The sequence below is a fragment of the Bombus bifarius genome, unplaced genomic scaffold, assembly GCF_011952205.1.
Source record: "Bombus bifarius isolate JDL3187 unplaced genomic scaffold, Bbif_JDL3187 scf7180000008014, whole genome shotgun sequence".
NCBI classification, from domain to species: Eukaryota; Metazoa; Arthropoda; class Insecta; order Hymenoptera; family Apidae; genus Bombus; species Bombus bifarius.
In genome coordinates this window covers 1,019,755-1,036,430 of record NW_022884390.1, presented here as the reverse complement: position 1 = coordinate 1,036,430, position 16,676 = coordinate 1,019,755, and the positions used below count along the sequence as shown (strand labels likewise).

General features: G+C 29.1%; 3 protein-coding genes across 8 annotated transcripts in view; 2 read left to right on the top strand and 1 right to left on the bottom strand.

The window, feature by feature from the left end:
- LOC117207014 (ATP-binding cassette sub-family A member 5-like) overlaps nt 1-3,082 on the top strand; it is a 33,641-nt gene extending 30,559 nt beyond the window's left edge. For both annotated transcript variants that reach the window (XM_033446813.1, XM_033446812.1), the window contains exons 24-26: nt 63-270; nt 356-695; nt 766-3,082. In XM_033446813.1, the coding sequence (XP_033302704.1) occupies nt 63-270; nt 356-695; nt 766-869 (652 nt within the window). In that variant the 3' untranslated portion in view covers nt 870-3,082. The remainder of the gene's footprint in view (nt 1-62; nt 271-355; nt 696-765) is intronic.
- A 4,446-nt stretch (nt 3,083-7,528) lies between these two features.
- On the bottom strand, nt 7,529-12,751 carry LOC117207010 (E3 ubiquitin-protein ligase Bre1). 2 transcript variants are annotated; one of them, XM_033446802.1, is made up of 16 exons: nt 12,569-12,751; nt 12,287-12,460; nt 11,539-11,725; nt 11,279-11,467; nt 11,086-11,207; nt 10,781-11,017; nt 10,581-10,706; nt 10,187-10,360; nt 9,847-10,104; nt 9,624-9,755; nt 9,265-9,533; nt 9,040-9,193; nt 8,850-8,963; nt 8,369-8,771; nt 8,201-8,295; nt 7,529-8,092 (listed from the first exon to the last, which is right to left on the bottom strand). In XM_033446802.1, exons 2-16 carry the CDS (start codon nt 12,434-12,436, stop codon nt 7,811-7,813), a joined length of 2,892 nt encoding a protein of 963 aa, XP_033302693.1. In that variant the 5' UTR covers nt 12,437-12,460; nt 12,569-12,751; the 3' UTR covers nt 7,529-7,810. The 2 variants fall into 2 exon arrangements, with proteins under 2 accessions (XP_033302693.1, XP_033302694.1); XM_033446803.1 differs by having other exon boundaries at nt 8,369-8,753.
- A 59-nt stretch (nt 12,752-12,810) lies between these two features.
- On the top strand, nt 12,811-16,554 carry LOC117207013 (tektin-1). Of its 4 annotated transcripts, none has more exons than XM_033446809.1 (8): nt 12,811-12,916; nt 13,402-13,511; nt 13,683-13,898; nt 14,142-14,432; nt 14,537-14,809; nt 14,899-15,121; nt 15,660-15,878; nt 15,961-16,554. In XM_033446809.1, exons 3-8 carry the CDS (start codon nt 13,813-13,815, stop codon nt 16,096-16,098), a joined length of 1,230 nt encoding a protein of 409 aa, XP_033302700.1. In that variant the 5' UTR covers nt 12,811-12,916; nt 13,402-13,511; nt 13,683-13,812; the 3' UTR covers nt 16,099-16,554. The 4 variants fall into 4 exon arrangements, with proteins under 4 accessions (XP_033302700.1, XP_033302702.1, XP_033302698.1 ...); XM_033446807.1 differs by having other exon boundaries at nt 12,845-12,896; XM_033446811.1 differs by lacking the exon at nt 13,402-13,511 and having other exon boundaries at nt 12,826-12,896.
- Nucleotides 16,555-16,676: the final 122 nt, after the last annotated feature.

Here is a 16,676-nt window from a genome sequence, read left to right as displayed (position 1 = left end):
TACAATTCTTAAATAAATATTTAGTAAAAAATTACAAACAAGAACAAAGTTCCATATTATAGAATCGTAGATTTATACCTCACCGGTTTGCAAATTCATGAGCACGCCGATAAACAAGCTCATGAGTGTTCGGGTGGAACTAGAAGGAAACTTAGTTTTGCCATGGCAATGATCGGAGGTCCAAAAGTTGTTCTAATGGACGAACCTAGTGCAGGAATGGATCCTAGGTCAAAGAGGTTTTTATGGGATACAATCCTTGCTAGTTTCCAGGTTTGTTCCTCTACTGAAACTTGTCATTTCCTATAACACACGATTGTTGAAGGTTATTTCATTATTGATAAATTTTTTTTAATAGGGTGGTAGAGGAGCAATTCTTACCACTCATTCAATGGAGGAAGCTGATGCTCTTTGTTCTAGAGTGGGTATAATGGTAAAAGGAGAGTTAAGATGTATTGGTTCTACTCAACATCTGAAGAATTTATATGGTGCAGGCTATACCCTCGAAATGAAACTTTTAGGCGGTGATTGTACACCAACGACACCGTCCGGTGATAGGATTACGATTCTGAAAGAATTTGTTTCCAGTCTTTTTCCAGATGCAACTCTCGAAGAAAGCTTTGCCGACAGATTAGTTTTTGCTGTTCCCCAACATGCAGTTACCTCGCTGGCCGAGTGTTTTACGCAGTTGGAGAAAGGTAAACATTGAATAAACGATTCAATTATCATACATTACGTAATTAAATTAATTGAAACTTTTATTATTAGCCAAGCTCGAGCTGGATATCGAAGAGTATAGCTTCAGCCAAACCACTTTGGAGCAAGTTTTCCTTAAATTTTCCCACTATGACGAATCTAACTCGGGAGAATGATGACTCATACAAATGAGTGTATTTATTCCCATGTGTTGTATAGTGAAATACTCATGGAACTGCTCAAGTTGTGCAAAAAGTGTAAAAAATGTTATTCTTATTGGAAGAAGTGATTTGTTCTTTAGTGTTCCCACATACTATTGAAAATCACAATGACAGAGACAATTTCTGCATTCTAAAATATCAAGAGTATTCTAATAATTACATAAAAGGACCTTATATTATCTTTGGATGTGCTGACTTTGAAGATTACCATATAAACCATATTTTGATCTTCAACGATTCTGTGAATGAAAGAAAACGTATTTTTACGGTATACATCGATCGACCTAATTGCTAAAAAAAAGAATTACATATTTTTTTTGTGCCGATGTATCGTATTGTTACGTTCGTCAGAATTAAACAGTGACTTCCTGCAGGTAATGTCGTGAGATAAATGGACATATGTGTAAAATTCATTGAGCTGTAAATAGTGGGAAACTGTGGACGATTTATTCGATTGTCAGCAAAAAAACAGTACTAATACTATTTAAACAGTAATATTCATAATTTTGAAATTATATTGTAATATAGTCTATTATTCAATTCCTACGAATATTACGAATAGGTCTCACAATTAATATTGCTGTGGAATTGGAACGTTATTATCATCATTATAAATATAATATTAAATATTGACAGGGAAGAGAACAAGGATCCAAGGATCAATATTAAATTCTTTTTAAATGGAGTGAATTCAATGAATTACCTATCTACATTGATAAACGTAGGAAGAAAACACCTGTATATTCATTTTAGTGATATTTATGATTGCTCGCAATTATTTCGGGCACTGTTAAAAGGAATGGCACCGTTGTTCAGAAAGGGTGCTATTATAGCGAAAAAAGCTACGTAATATACAATCGGGTGATTTAATTTGAGCGTATAAAGTAGTGTGTAGTACGTATTTATAAATACTTCTCCAGCTCGTTTATGGTCTTTACTGAAGCCTTTTGAATAATGAGAAAAAGAGATGATAGGTTGTTAATCTTGCCTCGGTAGAATGTGACGATAATAATTTAATATGAAACTTCTGTGGCAGAAGCAATCGAAATATAATGGAACAACTTGAATTCAGTAAAGTACATTATAGGAAATTTTTAATAGTCCATGAATGATTTAACAATTTCTGTTAAAAAAATTTCATTATTATAAAATTATTTATAAATATCTCTTTATATAATTTTCTATTCCGCGTTATAATTTAATTATTTATTTCCCAATGGTTTTAGTTTTTCAAAAAATACTTTATTTTGCTGCAAATGCAAATATTGAGTAAATGAGATAGTCTGAACAAAACGAGTTGATACTGAGAAAAGAGCAAAACCTAAAAAACAAGAATTTTGTATTGCATTATGTAAAGCTACATTAAATTTAACTCTTGTTAGAAGTGAATTTCATAAGTAGAACTAAAAAGGGCTAGATATCTTGTTTTATATGATCAGTTTTCAAGCATAACCAAGAGAGCCTGGTATGTGTCAAGAGTAATTCATTTGAAACGTAAAAAAGAAAAGCTTAAAAAAAAATTAGTTGAAATGTTATGAAAAAAATATGTGCTCTCAAGATGTCCCATCAGAGAACAAATTTTTTTAGATATCTATGTGCGTACACTCGATCTTCCGTGATTAAAAAAAACTTTAAAATATTGAACGGAAGGAATAGTAAGAATACTGTTTGGAGGACTGAATGAAATATTTTGTAGATTATAGTGCATAGGTAGACAAAAAATAAAAATTTCATTGTGTAAGGGGGTATTGATTTTTGTAAATAAAATTCAGTGTAAGAAGGATTCTTACATCTATAGGAAATGTAAAATGAAGAGGAAACGTGCGTTGGGCGTACGCGCATTTATAAAGGGATTGTGTACGCACAATTCTTGTTCTAGCTAATACTACATCAATATACAATTTAGTCAATTATGGAATTAACTTGAATGAAAGGAAAAACTGCAGATAATTTTATGAACATTATATATATATATATAAATATATAAATACATGTATATTTATATATTTATATAAAACATGATATATACATATATGTATGCCGTTTTTTAACACCGATTATGTTTTAAGTATATCACGATTACAAGATACGGGAATATTATAAAACATTCCTAAACACAAGTACTGTTGCTACATTATGAAATAGAACATAACTTGCATTCACGCTAAGCGATTTTTATTTCTTTTTGTCTGTAGCCATATCTACATTATATCTTCTCTGCTCATATTAATCGCCACTTTTTGGCTTTTCCTGTTACGACTCGTTCATATTTGTCGAGCTTTTCACATCGATCGATATATATGTATATATACATATAATAAATTATATATATATATATTAATGATATATATTTATATTTATGTAATTAAAGAGTTTGCAATGAGAATGTGACCATTGATCCTTAGATTATCTCAAATTTTATTAGACTAATTCGCGAATTATTCGATTTAATCATAAATAAAACATAAAAGTACTTCTAATTTAAAATAAAAAGACTTCAAATTTCTCTATAAGAACAATTTTATTGTTACAAATAGGTGATATTATTATTAAAACTAGATTTCGAAGTTTCTTTCAAATATAGAAATCAATTATTATCAATTATTATCAAGAATTAAATCAAAGAATTAATATAAAAGTGTAGAATTCATAATTTGCTTTTAGTGCAAACACTTAAATTCATTTATAAGATATTGATATTATAATAATATCTTATATCATTAAATTAATTTGAAGTTCTTCTTGAACTTTACTCGTCCCGAGTAACTTTTATCGTTGCCATTTAAAGATTTCTCGTCTTTACATTAATTTGCAGCATAGCTAATGAAATGTATATAGAGAGACATCGCAAACAATCACAAGCATAGTCGAACTTGATGCTTGTAAATCAAACATAAAATCGATCGTCATTGGTTACATATGATTTTTTAGAGATAATATATACATATATTCGCATCGAGACATTACACGTAGGCCATTGTTCGGCCGACTTTCGTTTCAACGAAAGAGTGGAAACAAAAGAAGGAAAAATTCTTGCACACACATATATACAGTGGCGTGCAAAAGCTTCCGGCCAGATAGATCTTTCACTTTATATTTCAAAAGCGGTATTTTAAAAAATTTTAAGTAATATTATACAATTATATAACAGTGTTTATGTATTATTTAAAATATTATTTAACATATATATTACAATATTATTTCAAATTCATCTAGACATCACCTTTCGAATATAATGTTAGAAATTTTCTTTTTCCGGCTGAAATCTTTTGCACACCAATGTATTTACATACACAACCATACATGCATGCACGCACTCATGCACTCACGCGCGCGACCGGTCATCGGATAAGGATTTCGCGCTTTTTAATAGATGCACTCACACACAAGACATTAAGAGAGAAAGAGACTCATATATAGGTACAATTATTAAAGAAAAAAAATAATGCTATTATCACGAGTAAAAGAAAAAAAAAGAGAAGAAAACTACACGTCGAATACACCCTGTCGATGAACGGTTGACTTTGCGAAACTACAATATTTGTTGTGTAAAGTAAATGTAATCGATTGGTTAAATGGAAGCTTTTTCACAAATAAAAAGATGATCAGTTGAACATTTACAAAGTGTCCTTCTTCAAGCGTTTCATGTTTTTTAAAACTATAAACAAAACAGATATAAAGAAAAAAAAAGAAGAAAATACAAGAAGGCCCGAAAAATACACACGAAATATTCTTGAGAAGATTCTTGCTTCTCAAAATCGATCCATACTGTTGTTTAGTATATAATTTTAGAGTAACTTATAGCAATGTACATTCGATCTAATTAATAGTGTTTGTTATGTACTAATTAGCAGAGTAATAGGATAAGTACTATTTCCATTGAATAAATCTTTATTTTTCGTAGAGCGTACGTTAGAGCGTACTGCGAATGTTAATAACGAAAATATCGCAGATGTTTCGATTATCCATAAATTCTGTATAAACTGATACGACTGCTTGTTTCAGAGCATAAATGTTTGGATAAGTAGAATTGTAACGATTACACAAAGTTTAAGCTTCTGATTTTTCTATTCTTTTTTTTCATTTTTGTCTCTCCCCATTCGGCAGTGGCATATTTTTTTTCTTCCTAAAAAAATTTCGTGTTTATACCTAATAAATTTCATGTATTTATTACTATCTTGTGAAACTATTAGAAATTATTTGCTTATAAACCAGAGATTTTTTATACAAACGATTTAATTATAGTAACGTATCGAAAGACACTAGAAATTTTGGGGAGAAAAATGAAATAAGTATTGTACTAACATAAACAATTCGACAAACAACTGGTGCCGTTTATTATAACATTGTTCATTTTTACAAAAAAAATTTGTTAAACGGGAGGTAAATTTATATAATCTTTTTATACAATTTAAAAAACGGTAGCTTTCGATTAAATTAATTATTGGCTCTGATTCTATTTAAGGTTTTATGTATAAACTAATTATATCTTACGTTTCACAGGGAAGACTAGCTGAAGAAGATTTTTTGATTATTACCATAGATAGCACGAATTCTATTATGAAATAATTAATACGAAATGTATTTGTCCTCCATTCATATTTACATTACAAGTTTTTACATACTATATACACGTATACGTAGGTACACGTACATAACTATATGCTTTTTGTCGGACAGAAAACTTGCATATAATAAAAAGTGTTCGTCATATATTTCATGAAGTGCAAAGTGTATCAAAGAATTTCCGATTACCCTTTAACAATAGCGAGTCTCTTTTAATAAGGTATTTAGATGATTTGTTTACTAATGATTGCCGACGATAACGATAATAATTAACTCTGTAAAAGGGACGTTAGGTCCCTCGCTTCGGATAAATAAATTTACAATATTGAATTTATTGTATTATTGTTATATTGCAATAAATATATGTATACAAGACGGTTTACAAAATTGCAAACAAAATGTTATTTATAACTAGCTCGTTTTTTTCATCGGGTGTCATATTTTAATAAAATGTTCGTTTATGCGAATCTAAAGTAATATTGTAAGGATTAAATTCAATTTTTCATAAAACTTTAATTCAATATGCTACGTTTCTCGACATTTCCAAAGTTGAAAAATTTCTGACTGAACTGTTGCATGTGCAATAATCTTGACAAATATTGCAGCTAACTTGAACTTCTTTGTGAAATTTAATTTTCAAGATTGTGATAATGATTTGCAAAAGACTAAGTGTCTGTGTATATTGAACTCTAATGTATGTGTACAATTGATTTATAATAATTTATTTTCACATTTCATGTTCAGTTTTGTTTGAAATAATTTCTACATTTATAGTTAAAGAATGTTCATGGATTATCAATGAGACCTTATTAATTCGTTGCTTCTTCACAAGCATGTCATTAAAAAGATGATAAAGTGTTATACGATTTACTATAGATACAAAATTTATTGTAATAATCTTATATAAATGAAATGATATAACTTTCTTTTTACCATATCAACATATAATAAAACCTTGTTTGTAGAAATTTGTGAAAATATACATATATAATATAAAATTGCTTTAAGTTTTCAAACATTGTTAACACAGTTATATATTTCACAGTTAAGTATATGAATATCAAAATGTGCATTAACAAATTTTTGTTAGATATTTATTAGTATTATTATCAATATTCTAATAAAGGAGGTAATTATATGTTAGTATCATGAAAGAAAATTTTAATTAAGATCAAATTAAAATAACAACAGACTTCGATGTAAGTTAGGAAACATCCTTTACTGGGTATATAACTTGATACATTTGTTAATTTCTTTTAAAAACATGATACAATCAATTATTATAAATCATTAAAAATTTGATTTAAAAGCTATTTTCTCTTCTATTTATGCTTTAAGCTATTGATATATATCTTTTGGTCTTTGTTTACAAAATATTCTAAATTACATTATTGAACGACGATTGTTATTCTATTTTTACATCATATAATGCATTTAATCTTGTTTATTTATATATATAATAATATGTAATATATAATAGGAATATTTTCATATTTCTTCGCTTCATAGAACTGAGATATTTATTAACAAAAGTAGAAAGATAATATTATACTAGGCAAAATCTAAAAGAACATTTCAATTGAATAAGTAGAGATATCTAAATTAAGCATTTTTTTCTACTTTTTACATATATTTTTATCATAATAAATTATGTCTCTAGTTTTCTAATATTTCAATTTCTCGAGAAAAGGATAGTATCAAGTGATTCTTACAAAGCTAAATGTCCCTTAGTATTTTAAATAAGGACTTTTTATAAAATAATAATTGTCAAACAAATGTTTTCATTTCTTTGTGAAATTACGATACTTTAAATGTCTATTTATAATATATTACAATATACCTGCTATTTCGAACCATTCATAAAATTGAATCTACTCCTCAATTCAAATTTTCTAACTTTATGAATAAATTTCATACAAGCGCTAAATTTTATATCTAAAATTATCATACATTTCAGTTTTTATTATCTTATCCATTGTGTTACTATCAAAAGAAAGAAAAACAAAAGAAACCAAAACACATTTTGTAAGATTTGATCTTACATAGAATTTATGAAAATAATATCTTATTTAGTGAAATCATCACAAAATAGATTAAAAATGTAGTACTATTTTTTATATCACATTCGAAGAAATAGTAGGAATATTTTTACAGAATTTGGTTTTTCAGCCTCCTTTCTTTACAAGACATGTGCAACTATATTTTTCATTTACCAATGATCACGACAATAAATAGAAAATATAAGAAAAGATGCACATCGTAAGAGTAAGAAAGATTTACACAATTCAGCTGAGAGACACATGAATTTTAATAATTTAAGCTTTTCTTCTTCATGTGGATAAATATAAACGATGATAATCATTAGCTCCAAAAGCGCAATTACATTTTGGACATTTTCGTTGCCTAGTCTCATATCGTGTACGTAAACAATCCCAACAAAATACGTGAAAACATTTTGTTAGAACCGCATCTTTACGTTTAACTTTACAAGAAGGACAAGTAAGCGTTTCTTTATATTCTCGAAGCTCCTCAGCCATTACTTCATCCAATGTTTCAGCAAGTTCTATTTTCTTCATTCTTTCAACTTTACGTCTCAATTGAGCTATTTCTTCCTATAATGAGATATAGCAGTGTTAGCAATAACTTGAATAAAATAATTTTCATCCTGTAATATTTCCTATGAAATATATAAAATATATTATTTGAGGCGTTAATATTACCTGTAATCTTTTTGTTTTATATGCTTCTGCCTCCAAAGAACTAGTTTTTTCAGCTACAACTTGTTGTGCTTCTTTCATTTGAGAATGATATTTTTCTACATAAAATTCAAAGTATATGAAAGATATTTTTATAAAACAATTACAAGTATCATTAAATAAATTTCTTACCAAGATGAAGTTTTAAATCAGCTGCAGACTGGGCACTTTCAATAGCTTTTCTTTTATGCATTTCCATTGCCTGTTGCCTCAAAGCCAATTCTTTTTCAACAGTAGCAAGGGAATTTTGTAAAAGGCGCTCCTTCTCTTCTAATTTACGAACGACGACATTAGCAGCTTCAACTTGAGTTGTTAATGTAGAAACTTGTTCTTTTAGAACATCTTTCTCCTCTCTAGCTAATTTATGTAATTGATTACTTTTAATTCTTTCTGTCATAAGTTTAAAATTTGCATCATCTTTTTCACGTAACTGTTGAATTAGCCTAGAATTCTGTTCTTGCATGTCTTCAAAAGCTTGCCCAGTTACCTCCATTTCGTTCAAAAGAGCCTCCTCCTCCTGAAACCACACACAATTCTGTTTAGCATTACCGATAGTTCAACAGTTTTAAATAAAATTCGTATTTTATAGAATTTATCAAATATATAAAGTTACCTGCTTTTGAGAAGCAACTTGACGCTGAAGAGTGTATGCCTGTTCTTCTAATTTCTTAATTTTTATCTGTGCATCTTCATCTGCCAACTTTTTACGCTCTTCTCTCTTACTTTCCTGAAAAAATTAACTTATTCATAAAATTCTAAAAAAGACAAAAGATTCACAATTAAAAGTCTACTTGCACAAATACCTGAATTTTCTTTATCTGTTGGCGTAATTCATCTAATTCTGCTCTCGTTTTCCGTTCAGCTGCCATTAATTGCACTTTATCTCTTTGTTCTTTTCCAACACCTTTGTACATATCTAATAATAATTTCATTTCTTTCATTTCATTCACAGCCTTTCTGTAATTAGAATGATCAAATGTAAATTATGATAGTGATTAATTTAAAATAGTATATAACATATGACATACTTTAGTTGCGCTTTCAGGTCTCTAACAAGTTCTGATTCCGCTACTTTCGTGTCTTTGGCACGATGAGCAGGATCGCGATGTTCGGTTTTGACAGCTTCCTTCTTTATATCTTTTTCACGTTTAATATCTTTTTCTTTCTTTAGAGTTGGAGACGTTAATGTCAAAGAATCTGGGGTACCTTTGTTTCCTTCTCCTTCTCCAACTTCGATAGTTTCTACTTCTTCTTCTCCAGATTCTCTTTTTATTGAAACTCCACTCTCTTCCTTTATCTATATTAACATAAAAGCTATCTAACTCCCAGAAACTTATTTTTATAACACACTTTGGAAATATAAGTTCCTTTAAAGGATTTATTTTACCTGTGCAGAACCTGGAAGAGAATTCGATGCATCTTCTTCTTTTCCACTGCCATCTGAATTATTCCCTTCTTTGTTCTCCTGGGATGTTTGTTGGCCCAACTTCGTCGTTAATTCCTCAATTTCTTTCTTCAGCTACAACAAAGCACGGATATCAACTGTAAATACTTTCATTCTTTTGTTAATACACTCTCCTTAAATAATTTGAAATCAATGATATACATACTTTCGGTATTTCTGATGAAGCTTCTTTGTACTTCCGTTTATAACGATGAACCTCGCCTTTAAGCTGTTGATTGTGATTTTGCAAAGATGTGATCAAATGTCTCATTTCTCGATTTATCGGTCCTGTTTGTTCGTTTGCAGCTAAATTTTGTTCAAATTCAATTCTTAACATTTCATATTCCTTTCGTAATTGAGCCAAAACATCTTCCAATTGTATGCATTCTCCACGTAGTTTTTTTTGTGCCATTAACTCTTCGCTCTGAAAATATTAACATATAAATATTATTTTTATATAATTTTATAATGGAAGAAGAAAAATAAATAAAATAAAATGCACTTGCCTCCATCATTTCAATATGCCGTAAGTGAGCGTTTTTACTGGATTGCAGTTGCTGACGAGCATCATCTAATTGTGTTTTCAATTGCATAGATTCATTGTACAATACAGAAAATTGCGATTGTAAACATTTGTATTCAGTCGTCTCAACAATTACCGATTCTGGAAGTTGTCGTATCTGCAAATATAAGATATTTTCGAAGTGAAAACAACATTTTATCATAATATTAAATAGGCTTCCACCCAATTTTTCTTATGTGTACTTTATTCAAATGTAAAGAAGTAAAACACAAGAAATCAGCGAAAGCAAGTACTACATGGGTATTTATTGCACAAGACATTAATTTACATTCTATACTGGACACCATAAACGTGTGTACAAAAACCAAAGAACTCACATCCATTTTTAATTTTTCTACTTCTTTCAATGCATCTCGATGCTGTTGATGTAGTTTATCCAGTTCTTGTAACCTGTTATTAGCTAACTCTCTGGTTTCTTCCAATTCCCTTTGCAAATCTTCGAGCTATATGATATGAAACAGGATTAAATATATACATTGATTTTAAATAAAAAGTAATAGACAACAGAATATTATACCTTTGTCTGTGACACACTTGAAGCAACTAAAGTATTGGGTTTATTACTTCCTTTTTCATCTGTACCGTGTATTTGTTGAAACGCTTTTAGTTTCTCAATTGCTTCTCCAAGGTGATGTTCTAATTTATCATTACGCGCTCTCACTTTATTCAATTCGTACTGAAGATCATCCACCTGGTTACGAAGTTCTGCGGCAAGTGTATCTTTCCCTGTTATGGTATCTTGCAGTTCTGACATCTATGAGAAGATATACTTATTAATACACAATAAAATGTAATTTATCAATATAAATAAGCTTAATTTACCTTCAATGAAATAGTGTGGTATTTTTCATGAAGTTGTATATTTATTGCTTGAAGGTTCCTATTTTCCATTTGTATCTCAGAATTTGCTCTACGCACAACTTCATCAATATTAGGTGCTTCTTCTGAAATATAATAACATTGTCATTTTTTATTTGATATATTACTTTCTTTTTTATACATTAGAATTAAATACCTCCATCAAATTCCCCTTTAAGTGCAAGAGTAATCTTTTCATTTCTTTGAGAAAGACGGTCAAATGCTTGTACTACTTTTGAAACTGCACGTTTGGACACTTGAACACGATTTGCTAATTTATCATCTAACTCTTCTTTGTCCCATGAAGAAAGCTGCATAAGAAATGATGTTGTAGCTTCACTTTCATCTATAAATCATTAAAAGTCATTAAAACATTTGTCTAAACATTTAATAGATCAGTTCATTATAGCTGTTTACTTTTATTTTCAGATTCATCAGCTGTTTCAGCATCAAATCTCTGAAGTAATACACGTATATCTTCATTCAATTGATTCCAATAACGATTGACAACATTAAGCACTGCATCATCTTGCATTTGTCGTTTTTCCAACTGTTCAATTCGTTGCCTTAATTCAGCCTCTACTCTATGACGCTGCTCTAATCTCTACAAAATCAGAATAACGTAATATACAATACAATTTCATATCTTATAGTGAAAGGACTATATGAAAAAAGTAACTAACTGAAAAAAATCAATTTCAAATAACAAACAACAATAGAATATTGAAATATCATAACACGTCTAAATATAATATAATGTCTGTGTTCATTGATTCAGTATAAGATACAATACAAACTAACAATATAGCAAAGCTAGATCATATGCTTACATAATAAATTAACATTTTACATTGAAGAAAATTTTTTCATAATAATATCTACATTTACAACAATCATAAAATAATATAATAATAATATAATATAATAATAATAAAATAATAATATAATCAATAAATTAACATTTTACATTGAAGAAAATTTTTTCATAATAATATCTACATTTACAACAATCATAAAATACCATATAATATTAATTATGGAAAAACAATATTTTATTAATTATAAATAAATTAATAGGTCAAAAGATTATATTTTATAGGTAATATTTTTTTCGATTATTGACGTTTTATAAATACCTTTGTCAAAGTATGATTTGAATACTAACCTGGGCCAATTTTTTATTTTGAAACTGTAAAACTTTCATGTCCATTTCTTCGAGGGTTGAAATAGGCCCGATTAAAATCGGTTCAAATTGAACTTTTTTAATAGGTGGTTGGGAACCCGAATCCCCACTATCTACAGGTCTTTTTGACATTTTGCCGCGAGCGTTTTTCTCTTTCTGAAAAATGTGAAAGCAGTTTTTTAAACGAACAAGGCAAACACTTTGTATTTGATTTCTCATTCAAAGTTTCTAATAATTTTATTATTGATCAAAAGTAATCCGTACCTCGGTAACGCGTATTAATACATCCAACGATCCTCTCCGCAAATACCTTACAGTTTCGATATCGCTATGTCATTTTAGACACCTAAAACCTGCCGAAAAGATTATTCTTTCGACAGTTTTTTACATTTTAATGAAAACGGTCGACAAAAAGTACGTGCTTATAACGGAAGCCGCCATTGTGTCACGGCGTTGCATACGCGGCAAATCAAAAAATAAGGCAAAAACATCGACATTCTCTGTGACTATAGAGTTCAGTTAGATGAGAAACGCAGTTACCACGTTGCATTTCCACCCTTGAATTCTATGGCTGGATTCATAAACGAAAACTGTGAGTCCATTTGATATAAGGTGAAGTAACTAAGAAGGCAAATAACATCACTTTTTGCCATTAAAGATACATATAATACAGACTCATACATATATGTATGTACATATTTACATATGCGAATTGATACTTTTATGGAAACAACTAATGAATTGGAATAAAGAGTTGTATTACCTTCAAAATATTCGAATAACTACTTTACTTTGAATATTTTGTACATGTATGTATATATATATATATATATACAATTACAATATACAATTATATACATACATATATACAATATACAATAATTATATACAATACATATATACAATTAATAATTATATGCATGTACATAAATTTAAATATTCCCAGCATATAATTTATATAAGTTATATTTAAATTATCTTTTAGTAAATAATTATCTTCAGTGGATAATAAATTATTACTAATAAAAATGAAAATCATGATTAGAATAAATAGAAACACTGTATATACATTTTTTTAATTAATTGGAATTTTACAGATTTCTCCGTTTCACCGTTAGATATCCATAGCTTTCAATTCTTAGCGATCCCTACCGTATCAACTGTGAGACAGAGTAAATTTATTGTGATACCTTAAGAGTCAATATATGTGAGCGCTAGGTTTATATTTAAATCATTTGCTCTTTTTTTAATTTCTTTATAAATAATCTATTTAATGATTAATATAGAGTATATGATTTATTTCGCTACAGGCAATGTCTTATGCTTAGTATATAATTTCCTCATTGCGAATGAATTAAAATAAACCATTTCTTAATAGGTTAAATGTTTCCATGGAAACCATCCTTACGCTGATTCATCCATATATAGATCAAACCTGTGAACCCGCCTCTTTAAAAGAGCGTTGATCCTTCAGAAGCACAACAGTATTTTCAAAATTGGAAAATACAATGCCGAACAAACAACCGCCTGAAATAGCTCCACCGCCTCCATTGAAATTTAGTTTGCATCAATGGCATCTAAATAATCGCCACAGGTACGAGTATTTAATTTCAATTCTATAAACAAGAAGTTATATGCTTTATATTTATATAATACTCCAAAATACTAACTATTTGAAATTAAAAAACATTATATAATTAATAAATTATTAATAAAAGAATTATATAATTATATTATTATAATTATAGAATTACAGAATTTTAGAATTATAGAATTTAAATTATAGAATTAAGGATATTTACATAAATATAGAAATTATCTATAAAATTACGATTAGGTATCGATGTTCTGAAGCACAGCAGGAACTAGCAGATCGGCTACTTAACGAATCTCAGCGTGTTTGCGAATTAAGCTCCGAGAAAGTACGAAACAATAAAGATGAAACAGATCACAGGCTGAAAGAAAAAATCGAGGACATCGAGTTTCGTAAAAGAGAACTGCTGCGTATAAGGAAGGAAGTTCTCCTTGAAATCGATGCTTTGTCAATATACAAGGAGCGTATCATGGATGCTCTGTCATCCGTGAGGAAAAACGCTTTTGTCATTTGCGAAAAATGCCTCATTTTTAGGTTCGATATACAAAACTAAAAAGAAAACTGTAACCATTTCATATAGGTTTAACTTTTTATAAAAATAGGATATCTGTTAAATTGTACTATTATTTCAATTATAGAGAGCATAGATTAGGAATTGATTTAGTTCACGACGATATAGAAAAAGAATTATTAAAAGAATGTGAAGTGATCAAAGGCGTCGAAAGTTTATTAGTTCGGACTCTGGAACAAACGCAGGAACAAATACGTCGTCTTAAAGCGACGCTTTATTACATGGATCACGAGCTCGAGGATAAAGAAAATAATTTGCGCATTGATAAGCACAACTTGACTTTGAAGGAGACCAATTTAAATTTAAGTATTTATCATGGTACATCGCGACTTGATCCATCGCAAGTATCACTTTAGCTCTCTTATTTTTCCTTATTTCAGTGTTTTCTTAAGTTTACCTAACTTTTAACATTTATTTTTATATATTAAGAACGATAGAGTTGAACGAATGGGAAATGCAGACTAATAACAATATCGTTAGCGCTTCGAAAGAGGTAAATAGCGCTAGACCATTGCGCTGTTATATCGATACAATTATAAAGCAAGTGATCAATGATCTAAATGATCAGAAAAATGCTACTGATGAGGCTTTTAGGCGGCGCATCGAAGAAACGAAAGAAGCGAAAATAAAATTAGAATTACAACACGCTGAGGTACATGGAAACAATCATTAATGTTTAATTAGAGATTCTTAAAATTTCTGCCACTATGTAGCGTGTCCTAAGGTTTAAAGCCAAACTTTGTTAGTGTATAGGTATAATCAAGCAACAAATGTTATATAAATATATGCCATTTAAAGTTTATTAAAAAGTTATAATAAAAATAAAAAAACAGTAACAGACTTGTGGTTACTATATTATAAGACAGAAATAGGTTAAAGAATCAATATATGTAATCATTAGCTATCAATATTCCATTTCAACAAACAAAATTTATAAAAAGTTCGATATAATATCTTAGAAAGCTCATTTCCATTTTGATGAACTATGCTTACACAACACTTTTTACTTGATTATGCTCATAGAATACACTGCATTTTTAGTTTAACCATTGGACCACGAAATATCTTGACATGCATTTGTATGTAAGCATATATAATTTGTTAATTATGCATGAATATTCATTGCATTTTCTAGTTTAAATATGAATCATTGAATAAAAACGTTACATGTATGTATGTACACGAAACAGATCATGCGACAAGCAGCGGAAATGAAGGATAATATTACACGCATTGAGAAATCAATCGCGGAGAAGGAAAGTTTTTTAGCTTTGGCGCATACGAGACTCGGTAATCGTTGTCAAAGGCCAGGATTAGAACTTACACGAGATCTAGTGGAAATTAATCTTGTAAAGGAAGTATATGATTTACGTGAGATTGTGTCGAAACTACAAGCAACTATATTCGAGGTTTATAGTTCATACGTTTTATAGTTTATCATTCTGTTGTTTAATCAGCTTATTATAAATGATAATACAATTATTGTTTCAGTCTCAGGCATCGTTGCGTTATTTACTCAAAACACAAATTCAAATTGAGGAAGATATCAATGTTAAAATAAACACGTTAAAAATCGATGAGGTCGACTGCATGACTCTTCGTCAAAGCATGGATTATCACACATATTAAATTAATTCGAGCATCGATTGAATCCATAAAAATTTTTATGTAATAAAATGCAAAAAAAGAAGTGGCGGTATTTATTATAAATAGACTGCAGGTTTTTATGTATTTATAGAAAATTTAAGAACGAGATAATACACTGAATGCGAGTAATATGCAAAAACATATAAAACTGTCAAGTACAAACATAAATCAAATAATTTTCTACATAAATTCCATTTTTTCAAACTTTCTTCATAAAAATATGAATTTGGATAAATATTCACAGTCTATTTATAAAGTTGAAGCAATCACTTATTTAAAAAACTCGTTATTTCTTAGAAAACTCGAATTCTATTTAATAAGTCTTCGTACATAGAAAGTTCTCTTATGTGTCACAATATATACTACTTTTAGAATTTAATTGTATTTGAGATTGTGTAGTGCTGATTTTCGGTAAATAAGTAAAAATGCATGCATCAGTATGTGTTGATGATTCCCCTGCATACAAGCGCGGTGCGAGTAAGATATGAAGGCTGCATGGAGGGTTAAAAAAAAGACGTACATATGTGAGAATAAAAGATATACATACATCTGTTACTAGA

What these genes read in the sequence shown, in the direction of transcription:
- LOC117207010 (XM_033446802.1), bottom strand. Translation starts at nt 12,436, where the DNA reads ATGTCAAAAAGACCTGTAGATAGTGGGGATTCGGGTTCCCAACCACCT. An exon ending in GGCATATTGAAATGATGGAG is followed by an intron (nt 10,105 to 10,186) that starts GCAAGTGCATTT and finishes TAATATTTTCAG; the next exon opens with AGCGAAGAGTTAATGGCACA. An exon ending in GACCTGAAAGCGCAACTAAA is followed by an intron (nt 9,194 to 9,264) that starts GTATGTCATATG and finishes TTCTAATTACAG; the next exon opens with AAAGGCTGTGAATGAAATGA.
- LOC117207013 (XM_033446809.1), top strand. Translation starts at nt 13,813, where the DNA reads ATGCCGAACAAACAACCGCCTGAAATAGCTCCACCGCCTCCATTGAAA. An exon ending in CATCTAAATAATCGCCACAG is followed by an intron (nt 13,899 to 14,141) that starts GTACGAGTATTT and finishes AATTACGATTAG; the next exon opens with GTATCGATGTTCTGAAGCAC. An exon ending in GAAAAATGCCTCATTTTTAG is followed by an intron (nt 14,433 to 14,536) that starts GTTCGATATACA and finishes TTTCAATTATAG; the next exon opens with AGAGCATAGATTAGGAATTG.